A 17,924-nucleotide genomic window follows, 5' to 3' on the forward strand; every position below is an offset into this window, starting at 1 on the left:
CGGCCATCTGAGTCTAATGCTGGCCACACATCAGACCAACTTTCCTCCAACCATCCAACTAGTTGGCTGGTTGTGCTGAAAATATCATACTGTATGGGTACAAATGCCAATAAGCAATTTGCTCACAAACTCAGGAGAATGGACAAAAACATTCAGTGAAATTGTTTAATTGAAACAGGTCCGACTACAGTACATTGTCTGAGTGACAGTTGTTGTCCATATTCCAATTTGGGAAACAAATGACTTAATTACAAATTACATTAGCTCCTATCCAGTACCAGGTTTTTATTCCATTCAGCCAACTAGTTGGATGGTCGGAGGAAAGTTGGTCTGATGTGTGGCCAGCATAAGGCTATTCAGATTGGCTGGCTCATCTCCACTGCAGCAGTGCAGATGAGACAACCAATCTGAATATAGCCGTTGCTGCCCCACTGGATAAGGAAGTCCTTTGCTGCCCCATACTTGCCCCAAATGACTGCAGTATGTCAATTATGCTGCATCTTACAGGGCACTGTGACCATTGTCGCATTTATAGATATTTACATTCATAATTTAGATCATGCGCAGACATAACAAATTGTATATATATATATATATATATATATATATACAATTTTTTTTTGTCTGCGCATGATCTAAATTATGAATGTAAATATATATATATATATACCTAAACATCAGGTGTATGTATCTCTGAATAAGGCCCACAGCTACAGTAGATAGGTTATAAAAAAAACGTTATACAGTATGAAACAACGATTTACTAATCATACTATTGCCGGATGAGCAAATTTATTTGAAAAAGTTTGTTTTAAAAATGTTTTTCACACATCTCTGTAAATAATGAAAATGAAAAGACTTCTTTATATCTCATATGGCCCCGTAAAGCTTAATCTGGCTGATCAGAATTCAAAACTTAAAATATTTTTGGGAAACAAACACCTTTCATCCAATGGCCGTAAAAAGGACAAGCAGCACCTTTAGCTGGGAAACACTTGGGCATGGGGAAACAGTAGACCTCTGTACCAAATTTCGTACCTCATTCATCAATATACGCACAGTACTCACACACTTTTGGCTGGCACCGAATACACACACACCGGTCAAAAATATATCACTGCAAATTCAGTAAAATAAAATACAACAGGTCTTGCATTTTATTATACACATTTCACAATGTTTTTTTTTTCTCTGATGTTAAAACATTTACTCTGTCTTCTCTTTATGCACATGTTTTATAAAATATTTGTTTTGCTTTTTACAAAAAAATATATAGAAAATGTTGGACACGACATTACACACAGAGGCTCCTCCAGAAATCTAGGAGAGTATTGCAACTTCATTTAAATAAAAAATAGCACAAATTAGTACTCCAATTGTGTTTTTTTTAATAACATTATTATTATTATTATTATTAATAATATTTTTACATATAAATAGGTGCACGGAAACATCATGCACTGCACGGTCCCCGGAGAGCAGATGGGAGAAATGAAAGCAAAAACTGTCTCAGTCCTGCTATATGGGGGAGGCACTAAGGTTCTATCTAAGAGACACAGGTGCAGCTGGAAATGCAGGGGAAGCAGAGTGATGGCGGATTGTATTATGCTTACAGAAAAACCTGTCCACATTTAAATAATAGTCCTGACCCTGTCAGAGCTTTAGCCATTGAAAGCCCAACTGCAGATTTCATTCTACTAAATTGGAAAAAATAATAGAAACATTGGTTTCATTTATGCTGTAGATTACAGTATCTCTTTTTCAAGGCTATGGATAATTTGTCAGACACCGAAAACATGTCTGTCAAGTGTTGCTGCAATCACAAATCCACAGGGTGTCCCAGTGGTCCAATAGATTTACGCAGAGCAGGGCTTCCCAGGCCTTATCCGAAATTACCATTATCTTGCTGGCTTGCCAAAATAAAAGTACGTAGTTAAGAAACATTAAACTGTTGAAGACCACCGGTGAAGGTTTTCAGAAGGTATGGCTCACACTTTCATTGACTTGTCCAAATGACACATCTTTATGTCTTAGAAAAACATAAGAAACTCTAAATATTTTTCAGAGTGCAATCGGTAATTTGATTTATAAAGCCAATGTATTAAATCCGATATGATGCTTTTTTACTTACGAGTAGTTAAGTGCATTGTAACTTAAGTGCAGTATTAGTATACAACATGTGTGCAAATATTCCAGAGCATACTAAAACATATGAAGTGAGCAGCGTAGGGCCATGCATCTGCATGAGTGTATCATCTACGGTAGAGTAGAGTGAGGTCTTTACTCTAATGTTGTGTACACACGGTGAGATTTGACATTAGATTTTGACTATATAGGCAAAATCACATGCAGATCGCTTGTAGATCGCATGCAGATCACACATGTTTTTTACCTTGAGATCCCGATGCGCGCTACCGTGACAGCACAAATCGAAACCCAGATAGACAGGGCAGCAATGACTATGTAGTGCAAATTGAATGTAGATTGTATGAATTGTATGTAAATAGTACAGTTAGCAAAGATTGCATAGCACTCGGATCTTAAGTCGAATAGCAAGGGAATTTCACCGTGTGTACACACCATTACAACCTTATGAATCCTACAGATCTCTAATGAACAATCTTGCAAAAGTTTTCTCAACAGTAACTCTTGGGTGATTCGTGTGGTGGGCGAGGACTATACATTGTAGCGCATGTAAAAAACAAATATGTTAGAAGTGCTTTTAAAATGGATAATATTTTACATTAAAAGCACATATGTGGACAGTCTCTCTTTTCAATCTCTCACCCACCCCTTTGTCCTCTCACAGTTGAGATACATTCAGTAATTGTTCACAATTTTTTTTTTCAATTCAAGGTCCTTGATGTGCAATGTTTTTGTAATCTTTACTATATTTATATATCTTAATTAAATTCGGCCAGCCTGGAGTTTAAATAATAAAAATATCACATAATTGTCACACTATAATTAATAAAACAATGGGAAAAATACTCTTTATGGCTTCACGTAGCCTTCCTATTTCTAATCAACTCTCTTCCAGCCTCCATTTAGAAAGGCACAACATGATCCCTGACAAAGGCACTTTGACCATTAGAAAAAATGCTGAAACCTAATTTGCTTTGGTGCTTTTTTTTATATATACAGCCTGGGTTTTCTTCAATATAAACTCCTTACATGACAAAACAAAATTAAATTGACATTGTTAATATAAATGTTCTTTACAATAATGTTTTGGTCTTTTGTGTTTATTTTTCTTGGGCTGATTTCTGTGCATTTCTGCCAATGGATTTCGATCGACGTCTGGAGTTTCTCTTGTGTCTGTAAGTGGAAGCTGTGGGGAATTAATTGCAGAGAAAAAGGAAACAGAAAAAAGACTTTTGAGTAGAGGTTTTTTTTTATGTGTAGAATTATGATTTCACTTGCTAGAATTAGCCACTGATCACCATTATTACAGAACAATTATCAAGAATTTATTTCTAATTTGCTTTAAAGGAAATGTAATTGAGCTTCATTTCTCTTGAAAAAAAAAATAGACTTTCTCTGCATATATAAAGAATAATAATAATTACTACTACTCCTAATAATAATACTACTGATACTACTACTACTACTACTACTACTACTAATATATATCATTATTATTATTATTATTATTCAATAATACGACTAATAATAATAATAATACTGATACTACTACCACTACTACTACTATATTATTATTATTATTATTATTATTATTATTATTATTGTTATTATTCAATAATACTACTACTACTACTAATAATAACAATACAGTATAATATTTTTGTACTATTATTATTATAATTAATTTTTTAAATAATATTTAATTATTATTATCATCATCATCATCATCATCATCATCATCATTATTATTATTATTATTATTATTATTATTATCATGATCATCATCATCATCATCATTTTATCATTAATATAATTTGCTTCATTAAAAATAAATAAATGTTATAGCCTTAAAGAAGAGTGACATTTTCAAAATTGTTCCGGAAAATTTCCAAAATGTCCAAGAGTCTCCAAAATTTCAAACATTTCTCTTCATACTTAAGTGTTTTTCAGTCCAACACAGAAAAATAAACTAATATACAGTATGGTATTCAGATTAGAAATTCTGTGTGAAAGCACAGAGTAGGGAATGGCATTCCGTGAAATGAAGAAGTGAACTCTAAGGGCAGGATTCAATTAATCTTGTTAATTTACAAAGTAAGAAAAAAGGGTGGCAATCTCAGGCTTTTACACCTGAAGCTTTCCAACTACAGACCCTATTCCCATGTACTAAAATTGTGCCTAACACACAATAGCCCATAGGTTTCGGGATAAGTACCCCGTGATAAGGGCAGGGGGATAACTAGAACTCTGTGGGCCCCATAGAAAAATCTTGAAAGACCCCATCCCTTATTAGCAGTGAGGGATTAAAAAAAAACACTTTGTATTAACATTAAACACCCCTTCTGTGCCCCCAATTCACAATACACACCCCACTGTCCAACTAAATCACAATATACACCCCACCATGCCGCCAAATCACAATAAACGTCCCACTGTGCCCCCAAAATCACATTATACGCCCCACCTTGCCCCCAAATTACATTATACACTCCATCGTGCCCTTAAAAAAGCATCATATGCCCCAAGATTTGTGCCCCAACCTCAGTTATGCCTAGGGATACCCCTCATCCCTTTAATTCTGGACACATATTAATTACACAGGTTCTGTGGCTGGCTGACTTCAAGACTTCATTTCAACTGGAATTAATCAGCAACAGAACCTGTGTAGTTAATATTTGTCCAGAATTAAAGGGAATGAGGTGCTAACCCTAATTATGCCCCTATTTCAAAGACAGTGTGTGTTCGATTTAATGAAAAATGTACTCTATCATTAAAATACTTACTATCTATGCACTGTATTCTTGGCTCTTCCCACTGCCCAGTTGGTAGACACCGAATTATAGGAACATGGCGCTGTAGGAAGCCTTGGTCACACTGGTATCGAACTAATGAGCTAATTTCATACCGGTCTTTCTTCCTTCCTAATGTGTATGCATTCTCAACCACTGGAGGGTCACTGCAAGCCACTAGAGGGAAAATAATAAATATGCAAACTTATTCATCACACAGATAGAAGAAATTAGTTACATTATACATATAAGGAACATTTGGCCTGATGTCTCTGAGTAAAGCAAAAATAGCAAGTAACTTTGTGTATGGAACAAACCATGTTGCAATGCAATACTAGCTGCATTTGGATGTGTTGTGGCCCGCAAACAGGCCCAATTAACCAATAGACTGCTCGGCTGCAGCCCAGCGGCGCTGGGCCCTTGGAAGGGGCAGCGCCAGTACAATAAATGAATAGAGTAGTGGTGTGGCACGGTGCAGACACTGCTGCTATACCTGCTGCAGGGCGCTCCAGTTTATCTCTGCTGTAGGAGCCTGGCTTTAGGGAGACCCCGTACTGCTAGATGATGGAGCTGAGGCATAGAGTGGCCAGGAGCAGGAGGTGGAGGAGAAGATAATGGGGCACCAATAACCATCCTCATTACTTGTGCAGGTCACATTACACAGCTACCTATTCATGGTGCCATAGCATCAGTGTAACGGGGCGTGGCGCCCGCTCATTGGGGTCCAGGGAAAGCTATGAAGTAATTGCTGTAATCCCATATTAATATATGTTGTGATAGATTATTTAAATTAATACATTAAAAGCCTCATAATCCCATTACCAGCCCCATCTTCCCATTACCAGCTTCATCTTCCCATCACCAGCCCCATCCGCCTATCACCAGCCCCATCCTCCTATTAACACAAGCCCCATCTTCCCATCACCAGAGCGTCATTCCCATCACCAGCCCCATCTCCCCATTGCCCCATTCTCCCATTAAAATCAGTCCCATCCTTTTATTATCACAAGCATGTAACCTCCTGGCAACGAGAATGTAACCCGCTGGAAAAGATCACCTAACCCCCTGGAAATGAACAAGAAACTCCTGGCAAGGAGCAAGTAGCTCCTGGCAATGAACACATAACCCCTAGTAACAAGCACATAGGTAAACAAATATAATTAATGTATTTGGGGGGGGCACTTCTGTATTAGCCTCGGATGACTGGAATCCTTAATCAGCCTTCTGACACATTTTGCTTTATTTTTAAACTGCAATTGAGATTTCAATCTGAACATACCCCACCCAAATTTAACTAACTCTGCAGCATAGTATTGCACAGTTGCATGTTTTTTTTTGCTATACTTAAAACATGAATCCGGCCCATACACTGTTGTTGTTAATAAGAACCCCAGTCCTTGCTCACGCCTGACACTTTACAGACCCAAGGGCGTAACTACCATAGGTGCATGGGGTGCAGCTGCTATGGGGCCCAGAGCTGAAGGGGGCCCATCTTTGCTGTCAAAGTTATATGTTTTACATACATTTATCACCATCAATTGCTAAATAGGGGGCCCTTACAAACTTTTGCTATGGGGCCCACAAATATCTAGGTACGCCTCTGTCCAGACCCCTTATTATTTATCATGCAAGCACTCGTAATGCCTCTGTATTATTCTGTACATCTATTCTATGACAGGACGACAAAGGACTGGCATAAAGATCAACAAGTACCTATAGTTTTATAGATTCAATACCTGCTGACACAAATTCCATTTTACCAAGTGTTATGCCTAATAACATTGATTCAAAGATGATTTCTTTCCACACAGTTTCAATAAATAATTATGTAGCAAATAAAATAAAGGGCCCTCTTCCCTCATTCTACTAGATTGTAAGCTCCTCCTAGTAGGACCCTCTTCCCTCCTGTTGTCAAAGCCCACTTCTCTTCACATTTCACTCACAGCTCTCCTTTACTCCAACACTCAGTGACCATCTTCGTCTGCATACTCATCTCCATCATTGGCCTCAAGCCTCTAGTTGTATGTTGATTGGGTCCTCACTACTTACATTTAAGCTGTAATGTGTATTGAACTGTGGTGCTCTTTATTTGTACTGTATTTTTGCTATTTATTCAATGTTATGCCAAGTTTTGTCTCACTGTATTGTTCCTTTGTACGGCGCTGCGAAACACTTGTGGCGCCTTATAAATAAAATTATAATAATAATAATGTGCCCTTCCATACTTAAATCATCTTCTACTGCTTACTCCCTTTTTTGCCTTTCTGCCCCAGTAGGGATGTATGCTGAAAGGAAATCTGTACCAACTTTTCAATAATTCAGCGTGATACCATCACTGTACCGTAACATTTGTATTGCACTATTGTACCTTATCTAAGGGATCAGCATTTTACCCTGATTCTCTGGTGAGGGACACAGGATAATATGTGAATTAATATATCGTATGTGCAATATTTTCCAAGATGTTTTTGTAAGCTTGTAATTTATTTTGTTATGAAACCTTAGGGATAACTGAGCCCATTTCAGGTACCCTTTTATGATGTGTCTTTTTTCCCCGTTTTCGTTTGTATGTATGTTAATGTCATGTTTGTTGGTTAAGATTTTATTACACTTTATTCTTATTAAAAGCTGTCTTAAAACTATCAAATCACAAGTGTGCCCCACAAAAAGAGAGTATGTTTTTCTTTCTTTCGTTCTCTTGTATACAACATTTTACTCTCTAGGGAGCACCTCCACTTGAGTGACTGATACATTAGTATCGCATTAATTACATTGTGGACTTTTCATACATATGCTAATTCATAGAAACATTAATTAATATACATTAAACATAGCCTGTGCATAGACATACCTCCCAATCTCCCTTTTCCCTTTCAATCTCCTTACTCCCTTTGACAGCATCTAATACCTCTGTTTTTGTTGCCACCCAATACTTATTTCAGTATCATCTAATGATGCAGCTATGTTTAAATACCCAATACTTTGAACTTGTTTTGTTTGTTTGTTTAAGTTTATATAAATAAAGGATAATAATAAAAATAATAATAATAATTATAATTTCCGTGGTACAGATATTCTCAGCCAATAGGCGGCTTATTGTAAGTATTGACATGCTCATAAATAGTACAACATGCATTTCACACATAATACAAGTCATATGTGTTCATACAGTAGTAGTAAAAAAGTGATTTTCTCTATGGTAACTGTTATAATACATGTAGATGTTCAAAGTACAGTAAGTCATATTTGCCTACTTTTACTTTCATCTCCTCTCTGGGTTACTCCCATAGGCAAGTTGCGAGTGATGAGGGTGAGGCCAGATGATATGTGTTAGCCCTTACCACCATGGGTAAAATGCACAAAATGAATATGGGTGGTGCCAAATTACATATTTATCATAGAAATATAATTTTGTCCTGCCCATCCATACGACCCATGATTACTGGCATTATTCTTCCCATTTTGCTAGGAAGTGGGCAGGATGTGGGAAACATAACCACTCTTCCAGGGGACTAACCAAAAATAGGGAGTCTCCCGCAGGTTCTGGAAGAGCAAGTAAGTATAATATTAGTTTCAAATTGTACGGATCTTCCACATTTAACACAATTAACCACCATATAATACATTAGCTAAAACAGCTCAAAGTAAAATCTTTAAAAGCTATTCTGCTACCTTGTGATTGCCTCTGTGTTTCTGTCTGTGTGATTGCCTCTGTGTTTCTGTATGTGTGAAATAGATCGAGACGTTGGGTGAAATGTAATAGGGTGAGAGAATCAGAAAGTGAGATATTTGGTAAGAAATCTCCCGTTTTTTTAAAGTGGTAATCATTTAAACTGGTTTTGCAGTGTAAATGATTGCCGCTTTAAAAAAAACTGGATATTTTCTTACCAAATCTCTCAGTTTCTGATTCTCTCACCGTATTATACTTCCCCCGTAGTTTTCACTTTTCACAGCAGATGGCAGTGTTTCGGTTACACACGGACACTAGACATATATATATATATGATATCCAACAATAGCGGGTATATTATAACCGTTATCTTACGAAGGACACTCATATTACTAAATGGGCAAAATTTGATTTTTCAAGGAACTATTAAATCAGAAGGTCGAGCATTAGTATAACTACACTACTTAGAAATAAAATTACATTTTCTGTTCATTTCATTTAGTTGAATAATAAGTAAATCATATTTTATGAATTTTCTTTTCTCATACAAATGAAGCATTTTCCAGATAAAGGGTGGCTATGAAATAAAGGACCAGTAACTGTTGCTTGGTATTAATCCCATGAATTTGGCAGAATTGTTGCTAGGCTCACCAGCTCCCCAGCCACCTTACTTGTGCCATACAGTACATGTAAAATTAAATCACCAATTCTCAAGCTGTCACTGGACTTCTTGTGCACTATAAATAATAGCAACCTTAATTACATTTTTTTGTAAATAACTATTCAATGTCTCCTTATTATGTTTTCCAAGATGTAGTGGCGGGTGTATTTATTAACTGTGTCTGGCCTTCGCTGAATCTTGGGTGCTTAGCAACAATATTGAAGAGGATTTTCCTTGAACAAAACAAGTTCTTTTGAAAATGGCACAAGACTTTCCCTTTCTCAGAGCTAGTGAAACAAAGCAAATGATGGGAAATAGCCAGAAGAAATTACAGCTGCAACAGGGAAGTTCAGCTTAGCTGTATATGTCAGACAGTTATTTTATTAATGTTTTTTAAATGCCGTGTTCCCCACTTCTACACCGACCTGCATAAAAGCAATACAATGAATAACATTTGTATGCACTGCTTCCAATGCCCCTACTTTTACTCATGAGACATCACCTCCTGATTCACTTGACTACGGGAAACAAATAAATCCATTGTGTAAAAACCTATGTATTGGGGTTCATTGGCAGTCCCCTGAAAATATCTGCATCTCTTATCACATAATTATTATTATTAAGACTCTTGATTTGTAAGATGACTGCACCAGACATCAGGGACACAGGATACAAATAAAACAGGGGTGGGTAAGGCGCCCGGGTGCCGGACAGTTTCCCGACAGTCAGGATTCCGACTGTCATTACCCCCGACGTCGGGACCCCGACAGTCAAAACCCAGACACTCAGCTATTCTCTTTTGTGGGGGTCCACGACCCCCATAGAGGGAGAATAGAATAGGTGGCGAGCGTGTAGAGCACAGCGAACCCGCAAGGGGTTTTGTTGCTCTCACCCCACTGTCTGAGTCCGGCCAGTCAGGATCCCGACATTGTGCTAATGACTGTCGGGATCCCGACTGTCAGGACCATACCACACCCAAGGCAGACAATTTAAATGTAGCTACTACAATAAAAGTAGGGAGTACCCTGCTTATGAAATAGCTTACATTCTCATTGGCAGAATATAGGGCACAGCTCAAACAAGAGAAGTACGTGTTACTGAGAGGGGGCATTGGGACAGCTGTGAAGGGGTTTTAGTTTGGGTAGTATATATGAGATTTGGGTAAGCTGTGATAAAGGGATGGGTTTTCGGAGAGTGTTTAGTGTTTTGGAGGCTGTGGCACTGGCAGGAAATTCCATAAGGCGGTAACAGCACAGGATAAGTCTTGTAAGTTGGAGAAGCGAGCATTTAAAGATTTTTAGCGAGCAGCTGAGGGAATGAATGTCAGTGGCATAACTAAAAATTTTGTTCCCCATACCTAAAAAAGTTTCTGGGGCCAGGGGTCACATGCTCATTGCTAGCAGTTTCCTGCTCATTGCTATTGGGTAACAAGCTTGTTGACATATTGTTCTATGCTCATAGCATGCCAGCGATTCTGGAATCTGGCATTTCCGGGTAGCACATTATGCGCTGCGCTCCCCTGACAGGCACTAGAGCTCCAGTAGGACCACTAGCATCTTCATTGTACAAGGCGATGGCCATTTTTGCAGGGCCTTTTTAGCAGATTGCATGGCCAGATCGCATGGAATCTGCAAAGAGTAGATCCCACATCCCCACAGCGCCAGCACTCCCTCCTGACACCGATTGGGCTGCAATATCCTAGCTACACCACTGATGAATGCTGTGTTTTATTCATTTTAACCAAGGTTTCTTTGGGGCAGATGTATTAAGCCTTAACAAGAGATAAAAGCAAGGGAGATAAAGAAAGATAAACGTCCAGCCAATCACATCCTAACTGACTTTTTTCAAACACAGCCTGTAACATGGCAGTAAGGGTGTGATTGGCTGGATGTTTATCTCTCTTTATCATCCTTGCATTTATCTCTTGTTAAGGCTTAATACATCTGCCCCAATGTCACTTATTTTCTCTGCAGTGTAAACAAGTGGGAGTGAAACATAATGCATTGCTAACTGAAATAGTGTAATTTCCCAACCAAGTTTATGGTTGGGAATGTTCAATGGTCCTTTTTGTACTGCAGTTATGTATTCAGACAAGTTTTTTCAATAGGTCCAACCTCTAATACCTTTATACCTTAATATTCCTGATAGTTACTGATATCAAAGCCACCAGGAGATCTATCGGTCCCAGAATTAAGGTGGGAGGAGAGTAGCCAAGCTTGTGGGGGCATAGCAATGCATCACTTTAAATAAATGTGCCCTCTTCATTTGCTGCTCCACACACTGAAGAGTGCATACAACTTGGCAGCCCACTCTCTCTGCACCCCTCCCTTACATAAATGAGAAACCTTTATAAGACACAGAATATTGGGCTACTCTGGACAAAAGCTTGGTAGACCCCAGCTATGGAAATCACCTGCTCGGTTGGATATGTAACTTTATCATTTAGCTTCTTGATTTTACACTTCAGTATCCCTGTAGGCCAAATAAATATTAAAACAACTTGCATTTTAAAAATTGAATCCCTTCTGGTTCAGTTATAAATCTAACTTAAACTTTAGTATATTACCTGTTCCCTTCTTGCATGTGAATGGCAGGTGGTAGTTGCAGGGCACATCATTCCATTCTCCCTTCTCATGCCAGATCATCACCACGCAATCTTCTCCTGTGGCAAAGAAGTTATCTGGCTGGTTTGGCCTCCAGTTTTCATATTGCTAGTAGCCAAAAACACAACATTAATATAATGTGCTGGAGGAAAGCCAAACATCATTACTGTACATAGATGAATGTATTTGTGAAAAAAAAGACATGTGCAGCATGGTTGGTGTAATGGTTAACACTATGGACTTCCTGTATAGAGATCATGGGTTCAACCAACTATTGGACATTAATTCTACACTCAAATCTAAATCAGACATATTTATCAACTGTGAGAGGGAAATATTACCCATACCCCTGCTACAAATATGAAAAATCTTAAATTAATTTCTCAAAGTGAAGGCGAATGGGCAGATCTTGTGGGAAAGCCATGTCCTGGGGAATAATTATCTATTGCGGACAACACTGTCTTGTTGTGTATCTGTGTATGTATATAAATGGCTTGGATTTCTCTAGCTCAGCCCCTGATGACACATGTCAGTCGCTTGCAGTGGGCAGTGGTGGCTCGAGGTTGGGCTGCAGCAAAGTTCAAAATTCAAAGAGGGGAGCCACACCAACTCCCAGTGAGTCAGTTTGCAATGGCAGTTGGTGGCAGTTGGTGCAGCTCCCCTGTTTGAATTTTGAATGGTGCAGCTCCATATTTAGAGCCACCATTGGTTGCAGGGAAGCAGTAAGCAGAGTGATAGCATAAGCTTTCACTCTGCTTCCAGGTCTTCAGTGGGTGGGGTGTCAAAGCCCATCCCACTGATGATATGTGATGTCATGCGATGACATCATGTGATGTCAGCCGCCCTCCCCGAGCAGGCATTGACCCGACTGTATTCCCAGGGGAATGCCCAGCATTTTTATGGGGATGCCCATAAAACGCTGGATGTTTCCCTGCCCCAGCCCCCTGCCTGCCCCCTTTTCTCCCCTGACCATGGGAACACTTCAGCAAGTGTGATACTCCCCAAAAGCGTTCGCACAGAGGGGCTGCAAATGCGCATATTTTCCAATGCGCAGACTCGCACAGTCGGAAATGGGTCCGAATTCAGTTCCATCTGATTGAATCTGAATCAGGCCCTAAATTGGCCATGTTATAACAATCTCACCATGGTCTGTCTCTTCAACCTATCTAATGCAAATGACAGTTTTGACCACTCACTTCTCACATAAATGCTGCAGTACCAAGATAATTAGGACACTGTCCTATTCTGGTTCTCAAATATCTCTTTAAGTGATTATTTCTCTGATCCAAGCCATTTGTTTCCTCCTTCAGTTGGACTAACAGAAGGCTTGGCTCTAGATCCTTTTTTGTTCTTTAAAATACCTCTGCTCTTTTATATCTATACTGCTTCTTTTGCAAATTCCATAAGTCTTTGGATTTCAGCAACATTTATTGAGATGACACCCACAGTTTTGGGGGCTAAATGCACTAAGCAGCACGTTTCATGTCATTTAGAACCCACCAGAAGCCGCAGTTTATGCTAAGAAAATTTATTTAAGGTAAATTTTGCTTACTAGACAGATCCGCTGTCAAACCCTCGTAGTTTCTAAATCCCCGTCCCGTTGCAAAAACAACAGCTACTGTATCTTGCCATGATTTCCCAGTCTGCAAAAGATTCATAATATCTTTGCAGTGCTGGTCATACTTAGAGAGGATCTTTAACTTCCTTTGGGATTCACCCTGTGCTGAGCAGTTGAGGGTTGGTTACTGTTATGACAGGGAGACCCCATGCTACGCGTTTTCCTGCTATAATATCAGCTCGCTGGGCTGTTTTGAGCCTTGTTCTGATTGGTGAAAAACGAGGAAACCTATGCCTTTTTCTACCCTATTTTTAAACAACTGCAGGTTGCTTAATCCAGGACTTGGAATGAAATAGAGGGGGACTCCAATGCATTTAAACCATATTTTACTATTTGTATCTAATTTTAAAATTATACAACCCTACAGAGGGCTTATTGGGTCTGTGCAGTGCTTGCAAACTCATCTCTCAAGGGTTATACTTCTACTAACACAGAAAGCAACTAACAAGGCCATGTTGAAAAGTGTAAGACCAGTGTTGGGGCCTAAGAATAAAGGCTTATGGGCCAGTACGGTTGTGGTTCTGATGACTACTCTGCATAGCGAAGTGCATGATGTGTTCTGAGAATGCAAACAGCATCATATTCCTGCTCCATTGCCATTTTTGTATGACATCATGGCTTCACATTCTCTAGCATCAGGGCGCATAAACTTATCTCAAATGATCTCCCAACTCAGACTCTTCGCATTGCACATGATTTGATTCACTCATCCACATCCTTTGACTGCTCCCATTCACGGTAACAGAGCTTTTTTTTATAAGATTAATACATTCTTCCTTCATACAATACTGTAAAGCTCCGTACACACAGCGATTGGTCTCTCAGCGATACACTATATCGCTCAGCGACCAAATTGCTGAGTGTCCCGTTTTCATCAGCAGCTATCGATGGTCGCTAATGAAAACAAGACACTCTGCCGGGGGAAGCCGCTGGTTGCAGGAGCATGCCTCTGCGACCAGTATTTATGGCAGGGCTGGTTGCAGGAGCGCGCTCCCGGCGACCGCCATCCTGTACGCACAGGGATATGATCACTCAGCGACTATTTCCCCGGCGATGGCGGCTGAATTCACCCCGAGTGTATGGGGCTTGACTTTCGTTTAGCCCCTAAACACTCAAGCCTTCACAGAAAACTCACTTTTTAAGCATGCTCATAAAATATCTGAACCACCTTCTTAACCTAGCAATTATGCCCAATGACCCCGATACAAAATTAACTTATATCTTAGATTTTTTTTCTATACTCGAGCAACACTCTAACCCCAAACCCTTTGTGCATCTGGATCACACAGCCCCACTTAGCATTTTACCCATTGCAGTGTGACTGAACCAATACGCAATACGTGGCCCTAAAACTTATGTACCAAAATCCTATAAATGATTCTAATGACTTTATCTGTCTCTTAATCACCAATGTTTGATGTATTACTTATTTTTGTTCTCACTGGGGAAGTGGAGTGGTGTAATACAGGTGCTATTTAAATAACCACTAATAATACTGTAAATTAAAGAAATCATTTATACCCAATCATAGCACCACAAAGTTTTAAGATAAGACGACTATTAAACTGCCCTTCCATTATGTTGTGCCAAATGCATCTCTATGGAGAGCCAAGGATATACTCAACTTGTTTTGTTTATTCATTGATTTATGTTTAATCTTTTTAAAATTGTGATATATACATGTGCCAATAATTACCGTATATACTCGAGTATAAGTCGACCCGAATATAAGCCGAGACCCCTAATTTTACAACAAAAAACTGGGAAAACTTATTGACTCCAGTGGGACCCTCACTCGAGTATAAGCCGAGGGGGGCTTTTTCTGCATAAAAACTGTTCTGAAAAAGTAGGCTTATACTCGAGTATATATGGTACTTTAAGTTTTTATTATTGTGACATTTTGATAAGTTTTCCATTCATTTTTTAAAAATACATTATTCTGATAGTCATAATATTACAGGTACAGATGTATAAAATGTTTAACAACACTTACCAAAGGATTGCCATCTGACCATCGGAAGTCATTCTCAAGAGTTTTATCATTAAGTCCAATCCACTGATAGTCTTGTGCATTGCCTGTTATTCATCAAATAAGATGAAGGTTTATTGGATATTAGAGTCTTCTACAGTGCCACATACTAGCCTGCAGTTGTACTGCAGCAATGTACAGTAAGGTTACCATCACCCAGCCTATGTTAGAGGGCTGGACCGCCTTCGGTCAATTTGATTATATGCGTTACATCTAGCGTGCACCCATTTAGTACAAACTAATTTCCTATACAATGCAAGTGTAACCATTTTGTAGGCTGAACCATTAATATACAAGTATCTGATTCTTATTGGCTAGGTATACTGCTTGCATATTGGTCAATCCCACAAAGTGGGTGGAGCCTAGTCTTATGCAGTGTTTTAGTTAAAGGTAAAAAAGTAGAATAAAAAAAAACACAATGATATCTGCTGGAAGGGAATGGATTCCAGCAACTAACCCTGATCATAGGTGCACTGTAAGTAAAACCACAGAAAGTCCCCTGGTATCTGGAGAGGTATGGAGAGTGATAAACAACAAACCAATCATCCCCTGCCTGACAATTTTCAAACACAAGTCTGTGACATTGCAGTGAGGAGCTGATTGGCTGGTTGTTTATCCCTCTCTATTTTATCACTTTTTGAAACTTAGCACATCTGGCCCAAAATTAGGTTGGTGCCAGGCACAGCAATGGCTCACCATTCACAAACTCTTGTTCCTCTGGTGACAGGATGCTGGATAAGTGTGACTGGTGGCTTCTACATTGATTCTCTGCATCCACCCAGGTTTCTCTCTCAGAAAAGTGCTGGTAGCAATGTCCTTGGAATTTAGTCCATCCTTCATCACACATTTCAAGATCTGAGATACAAGAAAAAGAGTGAAGTGAGGGAAAACATCTATAAGTGGAAGATGTGTATCCACCTTGCAGCTGCTTCCATTTGTTGCCACCAGAACCTGCAGGATCCAAAAAGACAATGACATCAGGGGGAACAGAGATAATGTTATTATTGTGTTTCTTTTGCCTGAAATTCTTGAACAAAAAGGAAAGAGAATCAGACAACCTCACTCAGACATACAGGAATTCATGACTTACAAAAGCGAAAGGAAAGACAATTTAACTGCAGGTTCCTTTTGTGAATATAGAGAGTCAAACAACCAAAGTAAATAAAATACTCCCATGTGTTAATGTATTCATATTGTCTAGTATAGTATTCAATATTTTGGCTGGTGTATTCCTGCACTTTTCTGTCTGGTGTTTCTCAGGCAGGGAAATTACAATTGTTGTATTTTGTTTTGTGTCACCATTGGAGCTTCATAAGGCATCGATTATCAACCTTGAATTATATGAAAATAATTTGATAGCGTTGAACTTTACTTGATTTTAGGTGGACCAATTGTCTGATAAATATGTTTTTGACGTTTTTCTGTAGATGCCCTATATATGCCTGCCACTAGTTAATGCAGAGGAAATTTTTTAAACTGGTGTACGGGAAGACCAAGGGAAATAGGACGTGCCTGCTTGGAATAGTTAAATGATTTAAAGACATCTAACATAAGAGAGAATGACACATGCAAACCATGTCCGATGTGGCGGATGATCATTAAGACAAAGAATTATTCTGGTTCTAGAGCGATGATGTCATTATTCTGATTACCCAATAAGATAAAGAACAGAATATGGATTACTTATACAGATTCTGAAGACCTAATTTTTGGAGCACATTTAATAAATAACTTTAATCACTTTCTAGGTGGCCTGCTTGAGACTAAGAAGACAACTAGAATCCCTTTATTATATATGGCACCTTTTTGCATTTAAGAGATATTTGGGAAACTGCACCTACAGTAAAAAGACGGTCCCTTCCCAAAGGCAAGAGGACTGTGAAAGGCAACCAATTCAAACGAGAGATGTGCAGGTTCGGATTTAGCCGGATTTACCCAGATCTCAAAACGAGATCTTATTGGCTATCCATCTGTCACATGTTTTGGAGCCAAAACATGTGACAGCCGATAGCCAAAAAGATCCTGTTGAGATTCGGTTAAATCTGGGTAAATCCGAACCTGAACATCTCTAATTCAAACTTGAGTTCTCTGTATGCTGCAAAGGAATTGCCTTAACTTGAGCATTTTCTTGCACTGGCCGTTGCAAACGATTGCTTCTCTATCAAGCTATGCACTTTGGCAGACATCTTGGAACACTTGCGCAAATCAAGTAGCATTGTTCATCCAAAGTAGAGATGTGCAGGTTCTGATTTACTCTGATTTACTCTGATTTAAAAGCAGGATCTTATTGGCTATCCCAAATCACATGACAGTTGATAGCCAATAAGATCCTGCTTTGAAATCAGAGTAAATCAGAGTAAATCAGAACCTGCACATCTCTAATCCAAAGATTTTACTTGCTTACAAACC

General features: G+C 38.9%; 1 protein-coding gene across 2 annotated transcripts in view; it reads right to left on the reverse strand.

The window, feature by feature from the left end:
- Nucleotides 1–634: 634 nt before the first annotated feature.
- The window catches only part of ACAN (aggrecan), a 107,526-nt gene continuing 90,236 nt past the window's right edge, over nucleotides 635–17,924 (reverse strand). For both annotated transcript variants that reach the window (XM_083184194.1, XM_083184193.1), the window contains 5 exons: nucleotides 16,212–16,370; nucleotides 15,480–15,562; nucleotides 11,832–11,976; nucleotides 4,929–5,111; nucleotides 635–3,331 (listed from right to left, as the gene is read on the reverse strand). In XM_083184194.1, the coding sequence (XP_083040320.1) occupies nucleotides 3,246–3,331; nucleotides 4,929–5,111; nucleotides 11,832–11,976; nucleotides 15,480–15,562; nucleotides 16,212–16,370 (656 nt within the window). In that variant the 3' untranslated portion in view covers nucleotides 635–3,245. The remainder of the gene's footprint in view (nucleotides 3,332–4,928; nucleotides 5,112–11,831; nucleotides 11,977–15,479; nucleotides 15,563–16,211; nucleotides 16,371–17,924) is intronic.

This window comes from Crinia signifera, chromosome 4 (genome assembly GCF_055691185.1).
Source record: "Crinia signifera chromosome 4, ASM5569118v1, whole genome shotgun sequence".
Lineage (NCBI taxonomy): Eukaryota > Metazoa > Chordata > Amphibia > Anura > Myobatrachidae > Crinia > Crinia signifera.